Source organism: Diabrotica undecimpunctata, chromosome 7 (assembly GCF_040954645.1).
Source record: "Diabrotica undecimpunctata isolate CICGRU chromosome 7, icDiaUnde3, whole genome shotgun sequence".
Classification (NCBI taxonomy): domain Eukaryota; kingdom Metazoa; phylum Arthropoda; class Insecta; order Coleoptera; family Chrysomelidae; genus Diabrotica; species Diabrotica undecimpunctata.
In genome coordinates, this window is record NC_092809.1 from 111,595,706 (window position 1) to 111,620,332 (window position 24,627).

Consider the following 24,627-nt stretch of genomic DNA (forward strand, 5'->3'; position numbering starts at 1 on the left):
CAGGGTGATTCACACAAGTCTAGCATAGTCCATCATCTTTATTTTTAATGGAACACCCGGTATATTTTTATGTGTTTAAAAGCTACTTTACAACGTGATCTTAACAAACTAAAACAACCGACACTTTGAAGCTCTATAACTAACACACAATTGATTTCTTTGGGTCAAAGAAAACTTTTGATTACCAGGTCCAAAGCAGATTCTCTGCAAAGTTTCAGCCAAACTGAAGTCAATGATGAATATAAAAATCTTAATTGTATGGCAAAAAAAAACGTGCAATGACTGTATACCTCTTAAAACCCACCATATTGTATTTGCATATCTCAACCAGTTTCAGAGCAAGAAATAAATCATCAGTTTGTAATAAAAATTTCAACACTTCGATCTCGGAAAATGAAGCATTTGCGAACATAGGTACGTTTATATAGCAAATTGTCATTATTTTTTTCATACAGAATCACTCCTTGAAATTTGTTGCACTTATTTACTAACACCCTGTATATTATATAAATTATGTGTTAATCAAATGAACTAAAAATCGACAATTTTGAACTCAGGAACAATTGATTTCCGAATCTTGGGGCAATGAGAACTTTTGATCAACATGATCAACGCAACCTCTCTGCAAAGTTTCAGCCAATTTTACGTAAGAAAAGTGCCGGGGTCCTTTACATCAGTAGAATAATAATAATACTAAAAACTTAATTAATAATTATGAAAGCAATGTTATTCTTTTTGTATAACTATCTTACCACATAAAGCTTGTCCATCCCATCCAAATTAAAAAAAGAAGACCAACATGTCGTATGCCAATTATGAATCACTTTTATTTCTGTCTTCTGTCACTATCAGTTGATTAATTTGCGGCGAGGTTGCTATAAAACTTATGTTTTAAAAAATGTCGATTTTAGCAAGTCCACTGTCTGTAGCCGGCTCCAGAACAACGGGAGCTTCGGTTCGCACTCAAAATGGTAAGTAACAATATATTTCATTGATAATTTCTACCGCACCTAACCTAAACGCCGCTCACGAGGTAAGGATATAATGTACCTACATCAGTTTGAAGAACTCCTTAACTACATTAGATGTCTACATAACAGTATATCTACTTATACAGTTTATTTCTAGAGTATTGAAGAATAGGTTTTCAGCGTTATTGAGGAGAACTACATAGTATCTTTTATAAAAGACAGGGAATGAAATAATCTGTTTTTGAATTCTTCCAAATAGATATTGTAGTATTAAATATTATAGGAAAGGGATTGAAGAGTTATTAAAAATATACTAATGTTTGTAAACAAATACTATTTTTCTATGTAAGCCTTAAGATAGTTATCAAAATTTGTGTAACTGGCAGTTCTTAAACACCTCACCCTCTGTTCAGTCAATGCACCTGAGTAATCCTACAATATTAAAAATTCTAATTTTTGTTCTGTTCATTTGCTTCACCAATGATTCAAACTGGATTTTCCCCCTAAACCATTATGCCTTTGGTTTCTAACATAATGACTAGGTATCTAGTGCTAGTTGGAACTGACAATATTGAAGATGAGCTGGAAGGTTCTATGGTGCCACTGCAGATGACTAAGCAATAGTATGCTGCAAATGGTTCTGAACAACAGTAAAACTAACCAAATGATTTTCACAATGAGTGATGTGGGTGATATGAATGCTGAAGTTGACGAGATTGTATTTTTAGGAGTTCTTTTGGACCCAAAAATTACAGTGGGGCCCACATATTAATAACTTATGGAATAAACTAAATAAAAGTCTCTTTATTTTGAGGAATCTTTCAACATCTACATCTTTTATACTCTATCCTTGTCTGAGGTCATGCAACTGATACTTAGAGAATTTGGTCTGCAGAGAAAGGCAGTGAGGGTCCTTGCTGGTGAAGACTGCTGTAGGACTTATGAAATATTGGGAATTCTTACTGTACCAAAACAGTACATTCTACAAAACCTTTGATTCATGAAGAGGAATACCAATCTTTATAGAAGTCACGAAAATCAGCATTGTTATGATACTATAGAGCGTTTCACATTAAGAAAATAACATTAGGCTTGTGGAGATCAGTGTTGCCAAAACTCTCAAGCATGCGGTTTACTAGATTGTCGATATATTTTTCGAATTTCCATTTTCAATTAACATTTAACTGTAAAGTCAGAATAACAACGGAAGAACCACAAAGCCTTATTATCAATATGTAGTCTCAGAGAATGACATAAAATCGCTGACATACAGACATCGTATTATTTTAAGTTGCAATTAGTAATTAGAATATACGCATTCCAAGCGGTCCGTTTATTTGCTTTTAAATCTTTAATAGCCGGCAAAGTGCATGCTTTAACTAAGCAATATTTTCTACTGATTTCTATGATTCATGGTATATGATATTCTTACCCAAAAACAAATAAACTGTCGTTACTATAATTAAAATAAGATAAAATAAAATTATCTTTTGTAAATACTATTTATTTAATTAAAATCATTTTCCCTACTTTCCATCTCTTGTTTCGAATGGGCACTTCAATTACGTTAAAAAACAATTATTTAATTCATTTCTGTGAAAACGAAAATACAAATTATACAACCCTGAATCGTGCTTGTGTTCATCGTGGCATCACTGGGCTTCTATCGTCCATAAGAAATACATGGCCCTATCTCCGCAATGTTATTTTCTTAACGTGGAACGCTGTATAGGCACAAACACAATATGATACCAGCATATTAGTGTTTGAAAAGGTGTCAAAATGGATCAGGGTATTCAGGAATATTTACAACATAATTTTAATTTTAATTGAGGTTTCGTAAATATTTGACATGTGTAAGATTTTATATTTTTAAAATGAATAAACAGTATTGAGTATTTCTTCCAGAATGTTTTTAGTGTCTTCTGGGTAAGCCAATCGTACCAAGAGTATCACTAGCTTAAAATTCCTAAAAGGTCTAGTTTGCAGACTGTATTCTACTTCACAACTGTGCTTTGTGTACACTTTTCATTATTTTTATTTGTTTTATTTTCTCCTCTACACTATCTATAATTTTCTGCATTTCTTTAATCATTCTTTTTAGAAGTTTCTTCAATTGTTTTAGAAATGCCTAGGAATTTTTCATGGGTCTTTCTAGAAGATTCTTAAACCTCTTAAATTCGATGGTTTCTGCTATTCCATTGTTGATGACTTCTTTAAATTTTAATGAAGGAGCTGTTAAGAACCATTGGTAGCTTCATTCTGCCTGTAAATAGCCTAACAACTAAAGATTTTTCACAAATGTTTTATAGGGCCGAATAACACTACAAAAGTCCAATATCAAAAGTATCTGCTTTTATTTATTTTTAGTTTATAGATTATTTAAATGAATAATCCCACAGACTAATGCCATTGTAACTTTAAAATGAAATGCAGTTCATTTATATATGTTTCTTTTACCACTTTTATTTATTTGTACAATTTTACTTAGATCTAAAATACAGTCTAATCACTCTACAAACTAAGCATATTTATGTAATAAGCCTATTCAATATCCAAAATATTAATTGTACTGCAATTTGGGAAGATTTTTATTTTAAACACAAATACTAGAATTAACAAAATTCAGAATATCACAAAATAAACCAAATAACAGCTACATTTATGACATCTATTTATTTGCCATATCTATGAATCTAATGATCCACTGTCATACAGGAACAATAACTAATAATAAATAATACTCATAAACCAAAATTGGTTAGAATTCCTATTAGATTTAGTCATAGATGATTTAGTTTAATACATATTAAATTTTTAGTAATGGCAGCCTCTACCATCGCTAATGTTGTAAAGAGTTCATTGGGACCAGTTGGTCTAGATAAAATGTTGGTTGATGACATTGGAGATGTGACAGTAACTAATGACGGAGCTACTATTTTACGTCTTTTGGAAGTTGAACATCCTGCCGCCAGAGTATTAGTAGAATTGGCACAGTTACAGGATGAAGAAGTAGGAGATGGTACAACTTCAGTTGTTATTATAGCTGCAGAATTACTAAAAGTAAGTATAAAGTCGTAATGTAATTTTAAATGCCATAATGGATAATTGAATAATTTTTACAAAATATCTAGTAAATTCACATTTCTGTTGGATATAATTTTCCGTTTCGCATCTATATTTATTTTATTTAGTTATTTCTCACAGTGGTAATTTATTCATTTTTTTGTCTGTGTTCAAACATACTCGCCACTACTGGAGCGCTTTGTGTTTTTGCTCGTTGAGGTAGAAGCTAGCTTTTGGCGCGAACAACCTCACTTCGCCATCAACACTCAACCACGTCGGTCGATATTTTGTATAGTCAGCTTTTTAATCATTGTAATTATAACATATGCAATAAAAGTGTTTTAACCCTCACAGTTTTTCTTCATATATAATGTTACATTTAATTAGCTTTAAGTCCAGATAACAAGGGATAAGTGGACAAACCCCATAATCCTTTAATTTATTTTGTGATATTTATTTTATGGACATTTTTTGTAATCTACAGTGAAAACTCTTAAAATTCAAACCCCTTCTTCTTCTTCTTCTTTTGGCATCATAACCCTGGATGGTTCTTGGCCTGTCTGGCTATGTCCTTCCATTCAGATCTCTCTTGTGCCCTTCTTCTCCATTGTCTTATGTTCATTGTTTTCAGGTCGTCTTCCATGTCATCCAACCATCTTGTTCTGGGCCTTCCTTTTTTTCGCCTTCCTATGGGCTTCCATTGTAACATTTTCTTTGTTGTTTTTGCATCGTTTTGTCTCTGCACATGTCCCAGCCATGACAGTCTTTGACTTTTCACAAATCTTACAATGTCATAACCTTCATTTAACTCATTAACCTCGTCGTTTCTCCTGATTCTCCATGTGCCATCTTCCTCTTGTACCGGGCCATATACTTTCCTCAGTATTTTTCTCTCGAATGTTCTGAGTTGGGCTTCATCTTTTTTCGTCATTACCCAAGTTTCACATCCATAGGTTACTACGGGTCTAATCAGTGTTCTGTAGATAGTCATTTTGGTTCTTTTGTCTAATAATTTCGATGTCATCAATCAAATTCAAATCAATCAAATTCAAACCCCAAAGACCCTAAATATCAGATAATTTTAATGTGATACAAAGAACCAACAAAATTGATCCATTGATAAATTGATAGAAATTCAAAATTTTGTTTTTATACAAAGCGTTAGTTTATCTGAAGCGCCTCTGAGAAAAGGGGGAAAATTATACAAAAACATATTTTTTCATTTATTGGATATTTCGGTATGGAACCCATTTATTTTGGTATATGTGTATATTATTATACGAAAAAAAATATGATTTAATCGCCTCACCTCAGGTAAAGTAAAAGTCATTGAATACATTTTTTTCAATTTAATTATACAAGATGGTCCAGAATTATGTACATTAATTTCTAGAGCTCATAGTACGTCCAAAAATAAGGGTACTTCTTTATGTACACTTTTTTATAAAACTGAATAATAAGGGAGTTACAACCCTTTAAAGGGGTGAATTGAAATTCTTATTTTTTCAAATATCTTCCAAACGGTTTTGAATACGGAGTTCATATTTTGGGAGTGATTATAAGACATTAGGATAATTAATTTCATGTCACCACCTACCACATCCTATATTAATACAGGGTAGTTTTGGAGGGTAAGTGGGGGTTATTGCGTCACATGTTTTTTAATTTTTACATATTTTAAAAAATTATTTTAAAAATTTTTTCCTTAGACTTTTCTACGCAAAAAAGGTGCTCTTGTAATATTTCGATAGATATCACCGTTTTCGATTTATTTAAACTCGAAGGTATACATGTATGTTATTGTAATCGTTACATTTCTTAATATTTATCAAGTATGCTTTGGAATTGACACTTGTGTTAGCAACAACATTTTAATCTCAAGTAGTCTATGAATTGTCAGTGACGTTTAATAACAATTAAATTATTTTATCTACACTTTTATTGTATTCGACAGTGAAATTTGTTTAACACGTCTCTTTTGCTATATTTTTAAATTTGTTTGCCCGCAATATGGCACACTATTCAAATTCTGAGATGACAGACATACTTTTAGTATTAGGGGAATGTTCGGGAAATGCTGCTGCCGCTGTAAGACGCTACAGAGAAAAGTATCCGAACAGAAATATTCCCAGTGCCAGGACTTTTGTAAGTACTGAACGACGACTGGGAGAAACCGGTTGTCTTCAAAGAAGGAATACAGATGCTGGTCGTCGTAGAGAAGCAAGAAATGTTCGCGTTGAACAGCAAATATTGGATGCTGTAATAAATGACCCCACAATAAGTACACGCAGGTTAGGATTAAGAACGAATATTTCCCATCAAAGTGTTTTAAGAGTTCTGCATGAAGAGCAATTACATCCTTACCACTATCGACAAGTGCTGGAATTGTTACCTGACGATATGCCACTTAGAGTTGATTTTTTGTGAAGTATTGCAAAATAAAGTTCAAACTGCACCAAATTTTTTAAGCAACATTCTGTTTACAGACGAGGCCACATTTACAAGACAAGGTATGTTCAATTCTAGAAATATGCACTTCTGGGCTGAAAAAATCCAAGGGCTACAATGGAAACTCACTTCCAACACATGTTCAAGATAAACGTTTGGGCAGCTACTTTAGGAAATAGTTTCATAGGATACCACATCTTTCCCGGAAATTTAAATGGTAACATGTATTACAATTTTCTGGACAATATTTTACATGATATTTTGGAAGATATTCCATTACAAATACGAAGAAACATGTTTTTCATGCATGATGGTGCTACACCACATTACACAAGAATTTGTTGAAGGTGGTTACATGAACATTTCCCTGATAGGTGGATAGGCCGGGGTGCGGATGCACCGATTCATTGGCCTGCTCGTAGTTGTGATCTTAATCCAATGGACTTTACAGTATGGAGTTATTTGAAATCAAAAGTGTATAACACTTAAATTAATACAGTAAATGAGTTAAGAGACAAAATTGAACAACTATTTACCGATTTACAAAACGATCCAGTAACATTAAATGGATTAATGCGTTCGCTAAATAAAAGAATTAGATTATGTATTCAACAAAATGGAGGACATTTTGAACAGTTGTTGTGAAATATTATTTTCGCCATTAATTAAATGTTAAGTATTAATTAACTTTTCCATTAATTTGTAATATTATTGCTAACACAAGTGTCAATTCCAAAGCATACTTGATGAATATTAAGAAATGTAACGATTACAATAAAATACATGTATACCTTCGAGTTTAAATAAATCGAAAACGGTGATATCTATCGAAATATTACAAGAGCACCTTTTTTGCGTAGAAAAGTCTAAGGAAACAATTTTTAAAATATTTTTTTAAAATATGTAAAAATTAAAAAACATGTGACGCAATAACCCCCACTTATCCTCCAAAACTACCCTGTATTAATATAGGATGTGGTAGGTGGTACCACAGCTATTTGATTAAGGCTGAATAGAACCTTCCCATAATCACAGTAAGTTTTGCTGAAGCAACCTTATGGAGAGAATGGGGTCACTTCACCTCTTGTTCCCTACATTTTTATATTAGTAGACTCACTCACTTAAGTGTCACCCATTTATCATTTCTTTTCTGGGTCCTTTTTTAGTGTGTCTGAGATAGCCAGCTAAGACATTGTTTAGGCAACACTTTTCATATTGCACCATATATTCCATGGATACAATTGCGGTACATCTCAGGGTTGAGAAGTGTAATAGTGGTGACATGAAATTAATTATCCTAATGTCTTATAATCACTCCCAAAATATGAACTCCGTATTCAAAACCGTTTGGAAGATATTTGAAAAAATAAGAATTTCAATTCACCCCTTTATAGGGTTGTATCTCCCTTATTATTCAGTTTTATAAAAAAGTGTACATAAAGAAGTACCCTTATTTTTGGACGTACTATGAGCTCTAGAAATTAATGTACATAATTCTGGACCACCTTGTATAAACATAAGATTTTCACTTAAAAAATTTGTTCATTTTTTGACCAAAATTTCAAAATTAATGTGTACAAGGGTTTAAAGTAAGAAGAGTGAAAACCTCGAATCAGAATTAAAAGCTGCATTTATTTATTTACAATTAAAGGACCCTTAACCACAGCACAGCTATTTGATTAAGGCTGAATAGAACCTTACCATAATCACAGTAAGTTTTGCTGAAGCAACCTTATGGAGAGAATGGGGTCACCTCACCTCTTGTTCCCTACATTTTTATATTAGTAGACTCACTCACTTAAGTGTCACCCATTTATCATTTCTTTTCTGGGTCCTTTTTTAGTGTGTCTGAGATAGCCAGCTAAGACATTGTTTAGGCAACACTTTTCATATTGCACCATATATTCCATGGATACAATTGCGGTACATCTCAGGGTTGAGAAGTGTAATAGTGGCATCACAAATCTCACTATACTACGAGCCCTAACAACTATATGTTGGAACAAGTAGTTATTTTGCGAATATAAAGCCAATTTACAGAAATTCTTTTATTTAAATTTTTTTTATTTGTAAATATCAAATTAACATTTTTCATGATTTTTCACGAAAAATGTCGGATTATTGGAATTATTTTCGCGGCTTAATTATATATTTTATATTGATTACTATTTAATTAATGTTGTATAATAATTGTTTGATAATTAAAAACTGCTGAGAACTAAATATTGGAACATGTTTTTGCTTCAAACTTCAAATCAAACTTACAAGTAGGTAGTGCTTGATCAACAATAATTGTCACGCATCATTAATTTGAGTATGAATAACAACCACTGTTAGATTTATTACGAGTAAAATATAATAATGGCACATGAAAAACCTACTGATCCAAAAGTTCGAGAAATTATTATTTATCAGTAATTGACTGACTGTGTAAAGCATTTAGTTAGAATACGTAAGTCGAGAACAAGACATACACTATGAGACGTAACTGCTAGACCACAAAAGCGGTCTTAGTATAAGGTATATATTTGATAGGTTCTTTGCGATTTAAATTTTCTATTTTTTGATTTATTCGAGTAGGCCAAAGAAAAACCATTGTTGACAGAAACTAAAAAAAGGAATCGTTACATTTAGGGTAAATCAAAACTTTCGTGGACCAAACATAACTGGGACAAAGTTACCTATAACAACGAAAGCAAATTTGATGTCTGTGTAGAAGATTATAGAAAACGTGTGATTCAAGCATTCCATAACGATTATCCGAAAAGAACTGTAAAGTTTTCACAGGCCATCATGGTGTGGGGTTGTATGTCACCCAAAGGGTTGGGAAGTTTATATTTTATGGCCATAGTAAACGCAGCCAAATATCAAGATATCCTTAAATATTCATTTCTAGTTAGTACAGCAAAGTTATATCCATCCAGATTTTATCTTTCCGCAGGACAGAGCCACATGCCATACAGCTAAATCTACCAAAAAAATGGATGGGATAACATGACATTAAAGTTTTGTCACATCCTTCTAGTTAATACTATCCCTAATAGAGTTCAGGCAGTTTTCAGGCTTTTTCCAATATTTAGTTGTCAGCATTTTTTGGCTATCAAATAATTAATTAAATAATAATCAACATAAAATATATAATTAAACTGTAAAAATAATTCCATACATCATAAAAAGTGTTGCTAATTTCATATTTACAATTAAAAAAAAATTAAATTAAAGAATTTCGGTAAATTGGTATTTTATTGGCAAAATAACTGCTTGTTCCAACATATAGTTGTTAGGCTTGTATGAGTCTGTTGTGATGTGGCTGTCTTGTGATTGGATGATTGAGCACACCCAGTCTATTGTCTACATATCCATACCCACCAGTCAGACCTAGGCGGAGTCCTACTATTTAAATTTTCTGCATCTGCATCTGCAGTGATACGCTGCTTCAAATGCAATGGCAGCATCTGTGTATGAAACAAGATTTGTTGAGATGTCTTGTTCTTTGTAACTCTCAGGGCGGTCTTGATCTTGATTCTGATCAATCATTGAAACATTATATTTTTGATAAAGTTCCTGATGATTGTCTTGGGCGATCCATTCTTGGAACAAGAGCAACTTTTTTTTCTAAAGTCATTTTATTGTATTTAGGGTCTATAAATAGATTGGTTAGAGCTGTGATATAGTTGTCCTCTATTAGCTTGAAAATTTCTCCATTTCTGCATGTCATTAAGTCCTGGCGATTTCCTGACTTTATCCATTTAATGGCCATATTGCCTTGTTCATTTGTCATTTCTGTCTTATGTATCCTAGCTCAGTCTCGATCAAAATCTGACCTTTATTGCCTACAGTTCCAAGATACCAAATTCTAAGCACATCTTTTTTTGCTCTGCTGCGAGCAGTTTTGAAATGAATTTGGTACATATGCGAGTCATCCCAAAGTTCAGGTTAGAGTTCCTGAAACATAATTTTTGGAATTCCAAGATGGGTTTCTAGTTCATGCACAGTGAAACGACAATATTTGTCAATCAGAAATCCCATAGTTTTATAAGTTTTGGTTTTATGTAAAAAAAACTGATTGGATTGAATTGAACACTCTTTCATTACATTCGTACCTTACAGAAGGCGCTGAAACGTTTTAACCCCAAGTTATACACAAAAGTTGGAGAATTTTTTTTTTCAAGATTAAAATTTGCTTCAGTTAAACATGCCTCTCAAGAATGACTACAGCGTCGCTATTTTGTACTAATAAAATGTACAATAAATTTAAATTATTAATCTCTTGCTTTTTTAATAATAAATAGTACAAGATGTAATACTTTTTTGTTTTCTTTTATAGAATGCTGATGAACTCGTGAAACAAAAGATCCATCCAACTTCAATTATAAGTGGATACAGATTAGCATGCAAAGAGGCCTGTAGGTACATTCAAGACCATTTGACTATTCCAGTCGAAGAGTTAGGAAAGGAGTGCATCATAAATGTTGCCAAAACCTCAATGAGCTCAAAAATTATTGGAGCGTATCCTTTTAAATATCATATTATAACAATTTTCGGTAGATTCAAAAATATTATTTATGTTACAATCTACTTCTGGTGGAAAATTAACACATTAACTGCCCAAATAGGGTAGTATAAATTTTCCCCTTGGGCCAATTTCTTTTTTAATTATAGTACTGAAGACAATATATTGACACGGAGCGTATGTGGCCCTTTTGGTTATGAACCGCATGTTTAAATTTTAAAGTATATTTAAATATTCATTGTTCTATGTTGATTATTTTTCTTAACGTGTAATAGTGATGCTGATCTTTTTTCACAAATTGTTGTCGATGCCGCCAATGCTGTTAAAGTTACAGATTCAAAAGGAAATAGCATGTATCCCATAAAGGCCGTCAATGTCTTGAAAGCTCATGGTAAAAGCGCCAGAGAGAGTTTTCTCGTACCCGGTTATGCATTGAACTGCACCGTCGCCAGCCAAGCTATGCCCAAAAAAGTTGTTAACGCCAAAATCGCATGTTTAGATTTTTCATTGCAGAAGGCTAAAATGAAGATGGGTGTTCAGGTATGTAATTTTTTAAACATAATTTTTGGTTAGATCTTCCAGTTAAAATTCATTGTAATAATTTTCTCAGTATATATATAATAAGTGATTGTTTAATGTTTATATTATTAGGTTTTAATTACTGATCCAAATCAACTGGAAGCAATCCGTACAAGAGAGCTCGACATCACCAAAGAACGCATCCAAAAAATCCTCTCTACTGGTGTTAATGTTATTCTTGTGAGTGGTGGTATCGATGATCTTTGCCTGAAATACTTCGTGGAAAATGGAGCGATGGGTGTAAGAAGAGTAAAGAAAGCAGACTTAAAACGCATTGCCAAAGCAACCGGTGCCACTTTCCTAACCTCTCTAAGTAACATGGAAGGAGATGAGAGTTTCGATTCTAGCATGGTAGGAGAGGCAGCGGAAGTTGTTCAAGACAGAATTTCTGATGATGAATTGATAATCATTAAAGGGTAAGTTTAAACCATTGTATATACCTGACGCGGCACTATATTATCGAAGTTTCCATGATAGTCTAATGGCAAAAACACTCAGCTATAGTCTGTCCCACCTTGACTTTACATTACAGGTTCTTATGACCAACAGTGATGCCAAATTTTATCAGAAACAGGTTTGAAGAAAACATACTTTTTTCTATAGGATAACTATAAATAACTTAGAAATTAATATTATTGATATTTTGTGGCTGTCAGTTTAATTCTTTAGATAAAATAAAACGTTTTATTTTATCTATTTGCAAAATAAAGTTTAATTCTTTGCCTATTTGCAAAATAAAGTTTAATTCTTTAGATAAAATAAAACGTTTTATTTTATCTGAAATGAGTGCATTCCACGAAGTAAGGGTTTCAACAGTCAAACATTTAATTCTTTAATTCCAGGAATCTACGACAGTAATTGACTAGATAATTACCTTCTAAACTTATTCCACAGAAAATGTGATAGTGGGTTTTTCCATTTTGTATATAGGAAGGTCCAAGTGGCGTATTCAAAATTCTTAACAGTTCACTAAAAGTAGGTACTTCAGTTGCAAGGTGCAGTTTATTGTGTATACTAGTGTTATGGAAAATTTGGAAGTGCCGTGTAAACGCCGAAAAATTGGTCCTCTAACAGTTAATGAAAAAACATTAATATTTAATTGTTTTAAATCATTTACAGACAAACGTTTATGTGAAAGTGTTGATGAGACCGTTGAGTTAGTTAGCAGTACACTTGGTGTTGGGAAATCTACGATTTACAGAGTTATTAAAGAAGAGAAATGTGGTAGTTTTCAAATGCCACGTAATGCTCCAGGGAAACCAAAATTTCAAATAGAATATCATTTTAAAGAAGGACTTCGACGGAAACTGCATGAATTCTTCTTTAGACAAGAATTTCCAACATTGGATAAAGTTCTTGTCTCAGTTCGAGATGATAAGGATTACCCAGAAATGAGTCGAAGTACGTTATGGAAACTTTTAAAAGAAATAGGCTTCCGCTGGAAAAAGAATCCCAGAAAGTCTATTTTATTAGAAAGAAGCGATATTGTCATATGGAGAAGACATTTTCTAAGAACCATAAAGGAAATGAGAAACCAAAAAAAAAAATATTTTATTTTGATGAAACATGGATCAACGAGGGTCATACACCAAATAAATTTTGGCAGGATGAAACTGTTACAAGTCAAAGGCACGCTTTTGTAAATAACTTATCTACTGGTTTAAACCCACCATCAGGAAAGGGACGCCGGCTGATAATAGTACACATTGGCAGTTCAGACGGTTTTGTTGAAGGTGGTTTATTAACTTTTGAATCAACTCGTACCGGTGACTACCATGAAGACATGAACGCTGATGTCTTTCAAGAATGGTTCGAACAAATGATAGATCTTCTTCCTAAGAACTGTGTAATAGTAATGGATAATGCAAGTTATCACTCCAGACTTATAGAAGGACTGCCCACAACCAAGTGGTTAAAAAAAGACTTGCAGAATTGGCTGAGTTCAAAACATATTACGTACCATCCCGGATCTATAAGAAAGGAACTTTATTCGTTGTGTGCCCTTCATAAAGAAAAATTTAAAAAATACGAAATTGATGAAATTGCCAAAAATCGTGGAATGACAGTACTTAGATCCCCACCATATCATTGTGAATTAAACCCGATTGAACTGAAACTGAATTGAAACTGGTATGGGCACAGATAAAGAGTGAAGTTTCAAGAAAAAATACCACTTTTAAAATTCATGATGTTAAACAGTTGTTTTTGGAGGCCGTAAATAATGTAAAACCTGAAAACTGGGAAAAGGCAGTAAATCACACTATTAAAGAAGAGGAAAAAATGTGGAAGCTGGACAATATTACTGATAAAATGATCGAGCCAGTTATTATAAATCTTGGTTCTGAAAGTTCATCTTCTGAATCTGATTTGGATTTGTAACAAGTAGCTGTAAGTTTTATATTAATATTTTTATTCATCTATTTAACATACCTTAGAGGGTTTTAAAAACTCTTTTTCTCTTTTGTAATTTTTAAAAATTAAAAAAAATGTGAATTTTTTAAAACCCTTTTTAATGTAGGCCAGTCAGTTCTAATATAGTGTGTGATAAAAGAGGTCACTTTTGTTTACATACACATAACACTTTATAACACTGAAATAATTCATTTATTTTTTACAATTATTCAAAGTAATTTTTCAATTAATCTTGAGCACGCCCATAGAGTGGTCGGAGCTACCAGTTAAAATTATGCTAATTACTCTCTCGTTCATAAAAATAAACTATAATATGTCCCCCTTTTACTTTTATGACTTTCTGGAGTCTTCTAGGCATGGAATCCACAAGTTTTTTGCAATTGTTTATGCTTCATCTCTAAACCACACCTTAATCAGTGCTTCCACCATTTTTGTTTTTGTCGTACAGTCAAATTTTTGCTGTTTAGCCTTACATATTGTCCACAAATTTTCAATAGGATTAAGGTCAGGTGAATTCCCAGGCCAATCAAGAAGGGTAATATTATCCTTGAAGTATTTCATCAATACCTTCGATACATGGCACGGAGCTGAATCTTGTTGAAAAATTGCAGTCCCTTCGGCCTGTACTTTGTCAAGCTCTATAGCTAAGCGTTGCCCTAGCATGACTTTGTACTTTTCACTGTTCATCATACCTTCAATAGGAATAATATGTCAGTTCCTGAGTATGAAAAACAGCCCCAGAACATTTTTTTGGGGGGATGTTTAACTGTTTGGTTAATATGGCTAGCTGAAAGTGACTCATTGGCTGCCTTTCGTACGAATTTTGATCGCTGGCCCTGCACTAGGAAGTGGGTCTCATCAGAAAATAACACTTCTCCAATCTTCTGCACTCCAATGAGCGTATTTTTTTGCCCAATTTAGTCTCTTTTTCATCATAGGCGCTGTCAGAAGTTGTTTCTTCTGCGGTCTCACGGCTCTTCTCCCTCCTTCTAAGTGACGTTACGGTACCGTTGAGTCGTGAATTTTTATTCCAGCCTTTTCTAAATCTTGCTGAAGGTCATAACTTGGTTTTCTGTGATGAAGTTTGCTATCGCGAAAAAGAAAGGCTTCATCTCGAGGAGTAGTCTTCCGTTTTCTTCCACATTTTCCTTTCCGCTGCACTTCAACTGACCCTGTTTCCTTTTTTTGTTTAATTATTTTGTTTACTGCACCCAAACTTACACAACACTCCTGTGCAATGTCCCTCTGAGACATTGGTGTATGCTCACTAAGTGTTATGATCCTTTCTCCTTTCCTAGGAGTGATATCCATATTAAAAAGTTAAACCTGATTGCACAGTTAAATCAATGAAAATAACACCAACTTGAACATAACCTGAGATACAACAAATTTTTTTTTCTAATGGCGCTACCACCGTTTGTGAGTCTTGGCCTGCTTAACAATGTTCTTCTATTCTGCCCTGTCAGATACTTTCCTTCGCCACTGCCTGATGTTCATGGTTTTAAGATCCCTCTCTATGTCCTCTATCCATCTTTTACGGTGCCTTACTCTTGTTCTGTTTCTTTGGGGCTTCCATCTCTGGACTACTTTTACAGCTCGATTATCTGGCATTCTTTCTAGGTGACCAAGCCAGTTTAGTCTTTGTGGCTTTATAACAACAAAATATAATAATGATATAAAACACAAAGCTCGTGTTTTGAACAATATACTAATAAGGTTTTGAGGTTATGTTGTTATTTTGACAAAACAGTTGACAGAATAGGCACAGCAGGTGTGCTAATTTATGAAAACTAAATTTCGATGTCTGTTCCTAGGTACCTAAATAAATAATTAAAATGTATTTAAACTGTGTATTTTACATTTCTATACTCCCGTCTTCCTCACTTTCACTGGCACTTTCGTCATTAAGGTTTATTATAAATAGGTCGATATTGTCCAGTAAATTATCGATATTCCACTTCTGTTTTTCTATACTAATTACGTGTTGTACGTAATTATTCCATTTTGAAGAGTAACTTGAGAGTACGCTTCATGTATTAGATTTTCTACTTGTTCCTTCTTAAAGTTTGTGTTATGTCTTGCCACTAATCTTTTTATCACTCCATACCAGCTCTATCGGATTTAGTTCATAGTGATAGGGGGTTTCAAGCCTGTAGTGAGTCCACGAACAAATTCATCCCTATGTGACGATACGGAAGTGTCCTTCCATTCATAATTGACACTGTGACACATTTACCCATGATTCGTCCAAATATACAATGTGTTTTTCTATCAACATTGACTTTCTGTCCCATTTTGTGTACACAAATCCCATGTCCTTAATTAGTGTATGCAGAGTAGTTCTAGAAAAATTAGGTAGATATTCGTCTTTATTTACTACTGCTAATAGAGAATATAATGTTGGGGGTGTATTCTTACGAAAAAAATCATGCACTATTCGACGAATGCTACTCTTTGTTCCTTCATCGTAAGTTTTATCACGCGATAATGAAGTTGGCTTGTTCTTGGATCGTCTCTTTGCTGGTTGTAATTTAAGTGCCGAGAAATTTCCTTTTCTTACAGAGTAAATTGTTTTTTCGGAAATGCCGGTTTCTACTGCCACTGTTTGTATTCTTTTTGAAAGTGAACCATATCCTTGATTTACACGATAATTCACCAAGTTGACTAAGATTTGTTTCTCCCCTAAACCGTATTCATTTTACAAATTCCCAATCGTCAATAGAACCACGTGTAAGCCAAACAGGGTCGTACGAGGTTATGAAATTTTTTTGGGTGACACAAACTTAAATCTCTTGAGGAGAATGTACCAGTAGCAATATTAAAATGAGTTTTGGAATGATTATTCATCATACAAGTATCAGTAATATTCAAAACAATTTCGACAGACTTTCCTCGGCAAAAGTTTTTCAGAACCCCATAATGTATTGTGGGCATTGAAATCTCCAACAAGAAGGAAAGGTGAAGGAAGTTGGTATATGAGGTCCACTAAATCGGCTTCGGATAAACTATAATTTGGAGGAATATAAATACTACAAACTGAAATTTTATGTGGACACCAAATGCTAACGGCGATAGCTTCTAGGTTTGTGCAAATGGGAAGATGTGTGGAGTAGAGATCATTGGATACAAATATGGATGTTCCACCGCTAGCTCTAAGATAGTCAGTCCTCAAAAAATGATATCCTACAAAACCATTTAGAAGTCTTTTGTGGTCAGATTTGAAATTCGTTTCTTGTAAACATACTATGTCGGCAGTAATATCAAGGATTAACTTTTGAAGGTGTTGAAGTCTAGGGTAGAACCCATCACAATTCCATTGAATTAGATTGAAGTTTATTAAAATGAGGATTTTTGGGAATGTTGGGAGATATCTGAGAGATATTCCTCATCCGGAGGTTCCAGTGATGACAGGGAATTTATGCTCACTGTGTCTGCTGTGTCAGACTTAAAATCTTGTTTAAGGTTTTTTGATATTCTTGTAAATCTGTATTTTAGTGACCTATCTGTTAGAAAAGGATAAACATTATACATGCCAGAGAGTAATGATTTGATGTCATGTGTAAACTGTTGGGCTTCAAATAATAGATTGCTACTACCGTAACTATTTCGAAGAAAACTTATGAAATTGTCTACAGAAGTGGAAAAAGAATGTGATAACTTACTAAAACAGTCTTTTATTGCTTCTTTTGAGGCATCCGTGATTTTGGAACTATCAGACGAATCTATTTTTAACTTCTGCCTAGCTTGTTTCATTGGTTTTCTGTTTGTATCCTGATAAGGAGGAGGCATTGCAGGTGAAATTTCTTCTTGTGTTTCTGACACGTTGATTACACTGGAATCTACTGAATTCGAAAAGCACCAGACAAATTCACAATTTCTAAGGCAAACTTTTAAAGAATTAATTGCTAACAAGAGATTTCACCAAATTTTATACATAGGTGCTTCTAAGAGTCCTATAGCTGTTGGATGTGCTGTAACTTCAAACACAGATTATATCTTGTAATCTCCCGCTATTCTACTGCATACATACTGTTGAATTATTCTCTATTCTCCAAGCTACAAACTTAGTATCTCCAAAATATAAAAAAGTAGCAATATGTACAGACTCTTTAGCGTCTATCTATTCTCTCAAAAGTATATACACGGTACATCCTTTGGTTCAAACTATTTAAAACTCTTTCGATAGTTTAATCTCAATGGGAGTATCCATAACCATGATCTGGATTCCTTCTCATGCAGGAATTACAGGTAACGAACTAGCCGACCTCTTTGCAAAACAAGCCTCGTATTCTAATGAAACTGAAAACATACAACGACATACAGATTTACAGTCGTATTTTAAAAATATCATCCAAATGTCTTGGCAAGATCACTGGAATAAAATCCCTTCCAAGCTTCGTGACATCCATCCCAGCGTTAACAAGCTCGAGTTTCCTTCCATGACACGAGAAAACAAAATCTTAATTCATCATCATCATATAACGGGGGTCCTACGGCGATTGCCGCTTCCCGCATTTCAGCCTGCATCTTTTCCTATCTCTCCTAGTCATGTGTAACACTGTGTGATATGACACTTTTGTGCTGATACTTTAGGATGCGTCATGTGTATTGACACCGCGACAATAAAGTGTCATGACACAGTAACAGTGTCGTAACACCCCGAGTGTTTCCGGCCCGAGCAATGCAATTCACCGCAATAGTGCGATTTGATACAAGATACAACAAAAAGAGACAGAACACGAAAGTTGTGCCTTAAAGTTTTCGAATCTCACCGAAACGAAAGTGTCTTTCAACTGCGTTGACTATTTTGTATTTTACCTGGTTGCCACGTTTTATATATTTTTACGGTGTCTACAGATAATTTTAAATCTTAAAAAATAAATTTGAATATATTTCTGTTTATGCAGATAAAATAATTAATAAAGAAAAAAACTGTATTATAAAAAAAAAACAAATAAATAAAATTTCAAATCTAGGTCCAAACAACAAAACAAAAAATTTGAAATTAAAATTGTTATTGTTTAAATTATGTTTAAATTTGTTATAGTTTAAATAATTATAGTTAACTTAAAAATCAGTGGAGAGATATTAAACGCTAAAGAAAGAATAAAGATACCTACATAAAAAATCTAAATCTAGGTTAACGCAACAAAACAAAAAATTTAAAGTAAAAAAATATACACCTACTTATTCGTTATTGTTTAAGTTATAACTTAAAAAAATCACTTAAGAGATTTTATCCGTCTTTAATCTCTCTTGCTTTTCGTTGACTATCTGTCTGGCTTTAGAAAATTTCACACGGAACAGATGTAGCCATAATACAAAGCCTAGTCTTCATAATTTGGTATAATTTTGGGTAAATGTGCTTCCTCTGGTGCCACCACAATAGAGGATCCTGGGTTATACCGCAGCTATCTTTTCTCGGTAAAATGCTTGCTTAATTGTTGGTGCTGTTGAACTTCCTTGTCAAAATCTTTCCATAAATTTTGAAGTAGATCTTCCTTATACGGTATATTTTGAATTGGTTGTTCAATATTTTCCTCTTCCTTTTCTTTTTGTGTGGGTAATTTTGTGTTGGCTACCTTGCTGTACAAATTCTCTACTGCTTTGCGATACTGTCTTTCGTCTATGAAACCTCTATATCTGAAAATCTTTGTTTTAGTTCAAATTGCAGATTTTTTACCATATTTTAAACCTGAGGCATCATTGTATTTATGTCAAATGAATTCATGTGTTTCGTAATTTGTTTGTAATAAAATATTATTGACGAAGCACTAACTTTTTGCTCGGAACTTATGGCAGTTGTAACTAAATTAAAAATTTCCAGAACTTTAATGAACTGTTCAGCAATAGTCCAGTCTTCGTTTTGTAGAGGCCCAACAGATTCTGTAGCTGAACTATTTAAAACTGCCAATGTTGATATGATTGCATTTTTCATCTGTAAAATTCTCTTAATCATATCAAATGTGAAATTCCATCACGTAACTACATCATTTTTTAACTTTAGTGATGGTTTTTCCATTCGCCAAATCTCGGACTGCTGTCAAAAAACTGACAACGTCGCAATATATCTAACTAGTTCATCAATCAAACATCAATAAACACATTTTGAGTTTTTAACCTGTCTGATCTATTATCCTTTTGTGTGCTTCTCAAAAAGGATTTATTTGTGAAAAGATCAACTCTCGGTCAGTCCGCACAGCTATTAAGTAAATGCAAAACAGATGTTACAGCTTAGGGAAGGTTTCAAACTTTCACGTAGTGTCAATGGCTTACTGTGTTATATGACACAATAGTGTTGACACACTGAGTTGATACAATAAACTGCGCCAGTGTTGCTGTATCAACACCTAAAAATTTAGTGTGTTACCCATCTTTAATCTCTCCAATCTTCCTCTTCTAAGCCTCTAGATTGCATTGTTTTTTGTAATTTCTCTTCTCCAGGAATTTGGTGGTCTTCCCCTTTTCCTTCTTTCTGGCGGAACATACATTAAGGCTTTCTTTGGCCACCGCTCCTCCTCCATTCTCATCACGTGACCATACCATTGTAATTGCCTTCCTTGTATTCTATCTGAAAGAGTATCTAATTCCTGTACGGTTTCGTATTTCCCCATTCCTGATTCTTTCCATTCTCGATACTCGACATGACCTTCTAAGATAATCCATTTCCACAACGTCTACTTTATCTCGTTCATTCTTTGTCATCGTCCAACATTCGGCACCATATGTGGTAATTGGTTCTACAATTGCTCTGTATACGCGAAGCTTGGTATGCATCTTTATTTTATTAGACCACAGTAATGAATTCAGTATTCGGATGCATTTTTTCCCTTGGGTTATTCGGTTTTGTACATCTATCTTAACTCTGCCATCTGCTGATATGATGCTTCCTAGATATTTATACTGGTTGCAGCCTTTTATGACTGCGTTTTCAAGCCTCAGATCTGTGGTATTTCCTCCAATTTTTAAATATTCTGTTTTGCTTATGTTTACAGTAAGCCCCCATTTGGCATATTCCTCAAATAATTTTCGATTCATATAATTTATATCTTCCTCATCGGTTGCAACCACCACCTGATCATCTGCAAACAACAATGTATACAGAGTTTCTTGTCCCACTTCGATGCCCATAAATCTACATTTATTTCTCCAATTCCTCAATGCTTCTTGGACGTATATTTTAAAGAGTGTCGGTGACAAACAGCATCCTTGCTTTAGGCCTTTAGTGACTTTAAATTCATTTGAGGTTCTGGTTCCAATTTTTACACAACTAACTGCATTTTCGTACAATTTATATATCGCTCGGATATACGTCGAATCCAATCCGGACCTTTCGAGGACCTCAAACATTTTCTTTAACGGGACACTATCATTATGCTTTCTCAAGGTCTATAAATACCAAATGGGTCTCTCTACTTCTTTCGACACGCTTTTCAATAATTTATCGTAGGATAAATATATTATCAAGGCAGGATCTCCCGGTACGAAAGCCGCTTTGTTCTTCAATATCTTGTATCTGTCTTTCAACCCTCTTCTTTAATATTCTGCCGTACAACCGGCCCACAGAGCTCGTCACACTAATACCTCTATAATTGGAACAGTCTCTTTTATTCCCTCTCTTATATATGGATATTATATAAGATTTACAAAATCTTAATTCGCCGACTTATAATCGGCCATACAAGACTAATTTATAAACATTTAATGACTTCCCAAGATGCACTTACATGTACACACTGTGGTAATATTCTATCTGTTAAACATATTCTCGTAGACTGTCCCCACCTTAACAACGAAAGAAAAAAGAATCTTTTGAGTCGAAACCTACAACATATTCTCAGTTCGCCAGATCAATTCCAAAACCTTACTAATTTCCTCTATGAAACCAACCTTTACCAGAAAATTTAGAAGAAGAAAGAGTATTTCTTTACTGATTGTAATGTTACTGTATATTCTTGTAATGTAATGTAATAAAATTGTACCTGTGTCAGTGACCTACGATGTCGAGACACGTAAAGCTAAATAAAAAAAAATTGCTAATTACTTTTCGAAAATGACTATCACTCACAAAAAACAATGAAAAATATTATTTTACTACAATGCTATTGACTGTAACGGGTTAGTTTTAATTCAACATTTAGGATCCTGGTAATGTTCTATTGAAAATTCTTTTGAAGAAAATCGGCATCGCCGCGATAAAAACTCCCATAAGGATTGCATTACCGTATGTTCGTGTACTGTAAAGTCAAGGAGGGACAGACTATAGTTATTAATTATTGTACACACTTCAAAAGCAGTATTTATTTTTATTTGTACATAATACTTTAAATTCTTATTCTTATTTAATATTTTAGACCAAAAGCACGTACTGCAGCCTCAATAATTTTGCGAGGACCCAACGATTTCTATTGTGATGAAATGGAAAGATCTGTTCATGACGCCCTGTCTGTTGTAAAACGTGTACTCGAATCAAAAAGCGTCGTAGTGGGTGGAGGCAGTGTCGAAGCAGCGCTTTCGATATATTTGGAAAACTTTGCCACCACACTAAGCTCCAGGGAACAATTGGCTATCGCCGAATTCGCCAGGAGTTTACTGGTTATCCCTAAAACGTTGGCAGTTAATGCAGCGCAGGACGCTACCGATTTAGTAGCTAAGTTGAGAGCATACCAAAACTCCAGTCAAACGAAAAAGGATCATGCGCACTTGAAATATGTAGGATTAGATCTCATGGAAGGTAAATTTATGTTTATATGTAATTATATTTAGTTTTAGTTGTGACGGGTAGCTTTATTAGACAGTAGGCTCAGTAAAACGAAAGTTTAATTTAAATAAAAATATATTCAAATAAATAACAAAATAAATTTAATCCTAACAATACGTAAAAATAAAAAGACGAATCCTAGTAAATAAAGCAGACGGGCTGCGGTTCTCTACTTCGATGCCGGTGAAGATAAAATAAATGCTAGCGGCGTTCGGATGGATAGGAGGAATGAATATGTTAAGTCAATACCCAAAGATCGGGAATCGGCCGATCAATACTCCGTCAAGGCAAGGTGTGGGACGGAAGCGGTCGATCAATACTCGATCGCAGAAACGGAAACTATGTTTATAATTCAAGAAAATATCATTTAGTTGTATTTGTAAAGTTCTCAGATAATCGTAACTTAATATTTAATTGCAGGTACCGTTCGAGATAACCGAAAAGCGGGAGTTTTGGAACCGACCATGTCCAAAGTAAAATCACTGAAGTTTGCAACCGAAGCTGCCATTACCATCTTGAGAATAGACGATATGATTAAATTGGATTCCGAACAAAGAGGTGGAAAGAACTACCAGCAAGCGATGGACAGTGGAGAATTATATGATTAATTTGATTTATACTCTGTATTACTAATTTATACGACGTATCTTCTTATAATTGTCACTCATTTTCAGCTAATCTCCTTTTAAATAAACTTAATTCGAAGTATTTTTAAGTACTTCATCATTTGCAAAGATTTTTAATAATTACAAGACGTTTTTGAAAGCTTTTTCACAGTATTTATTGTTACATTTTCAAATGATTTTTTAATAAACCATTAAAACAACATTTATAATGTAATAATACTTTCTATTTGAATTACTTAATAATTAGAAATTTACAATTGTTTTTCGATACCATATCTAGAGTATTACGCATAACATTAAACCTACTCAACCTACATAAAGCAAATAAGGTGAAGAAAATGTAGATGTGGCTGAGCCACACTCCATAGATCCCCAGATGAAAGTGCAAGGGCGGCGTTAGAATAGAATCCTCAAGACCGACGGAAAGTAGGCAGACCAAAGAAAATCCTGGCTTAAAATCAAAGCACTAGCGAGAAATAGTTTGCTGGAGACAATTCGTTGAAGCCCTGCTCGTTTTAGCAATGTATTGTGTTTCGAAAGATTTCCGCGGTTAGTACAATTAAACCTAGAGCAAGATTAATACTATTTAAAAATTAGTATTAAACTTAACAGTCTTCCGATTTCAACCGCGTCGATTAATTATCAAAAAGATGACGGCAATCCCCACGATAACCCCCAAACCACGTCACCATCGACGGTATAATTGATCCGTCCTCTATTTCCAGCACCAGTAAAGCATTGGTTAGTGATCAGTGTAGTAGTGTCTATGGGATTGAGAGACTAAGACCTCGGAATCCCTTATGAATACATCGAAGAGGAAAACTCGGCGCAATGATAATCGACGCGGTTCAACCCGGAAGACTGTTATTGAGTTTAATATTAATTCCTGTGATAGTATTAATCGTAGCTCTAGGTATATAACTCGCAAAATCTGCGAGAAATAAACAACTAATGGATGAGTGTCTGTAAAACTAACAAAACATAATTCATCCGCACTTTAAGCACTCTAATATTTATATTTATACAGTAGCAGTACTTACATATAGTACCATACGTAAATTGATGTCTTAATGTCATGCAAATCTATTAGCTTCTTTTAATTTTGCCAATAAACTAAAAGTCCATCAAGGTACTATAATAGCAGGTGATTTCAAAACTGTAGTGGGTTTGCAGGAAACGCCAACTTACGTTAAAAATCAATTATCGACTACATAATCAGAATTATCATCAGTTCGCGCTACAGCCCTTCGT

General features: G+C 33.8%; 1 protein-coding gene across 1 annotated transcript; it reads left to right on the forward strand.

Moving 5' to 3' along the window:
- Nucleotides 1-811: 811 nt before the first annotated feature.
- On the forward strand, nucleotides 812-23,578 carry CCT1 (chaperonin containing TCP1 subunit 1). The gene is made up of 7 exons (XM_072537986.1): nucleotides 812-971; nucleotides 3,793-4,034; nucleotides 10,813-10,994; nucleotides 11,274-11,538; nucleotides 11,650-11,993; nucleotides 22,344-22,723; nucleotides 23,171-23,578. The coding sequence occupies exons 1-7, from the start codon at nucleotides 899-901 to the stop codon at nucleotides 23,356-23,358; spliced, it is 1,674 nt and encodes a 557-aa protein (XP_072394087.1). The 5' UTR covers nucleotides 812-898; the 3' UTR covers nucleotides 23,359-23,578.
- Nucleotides 23,579-24,627: the final 1,049 nt, after the last annotated feature.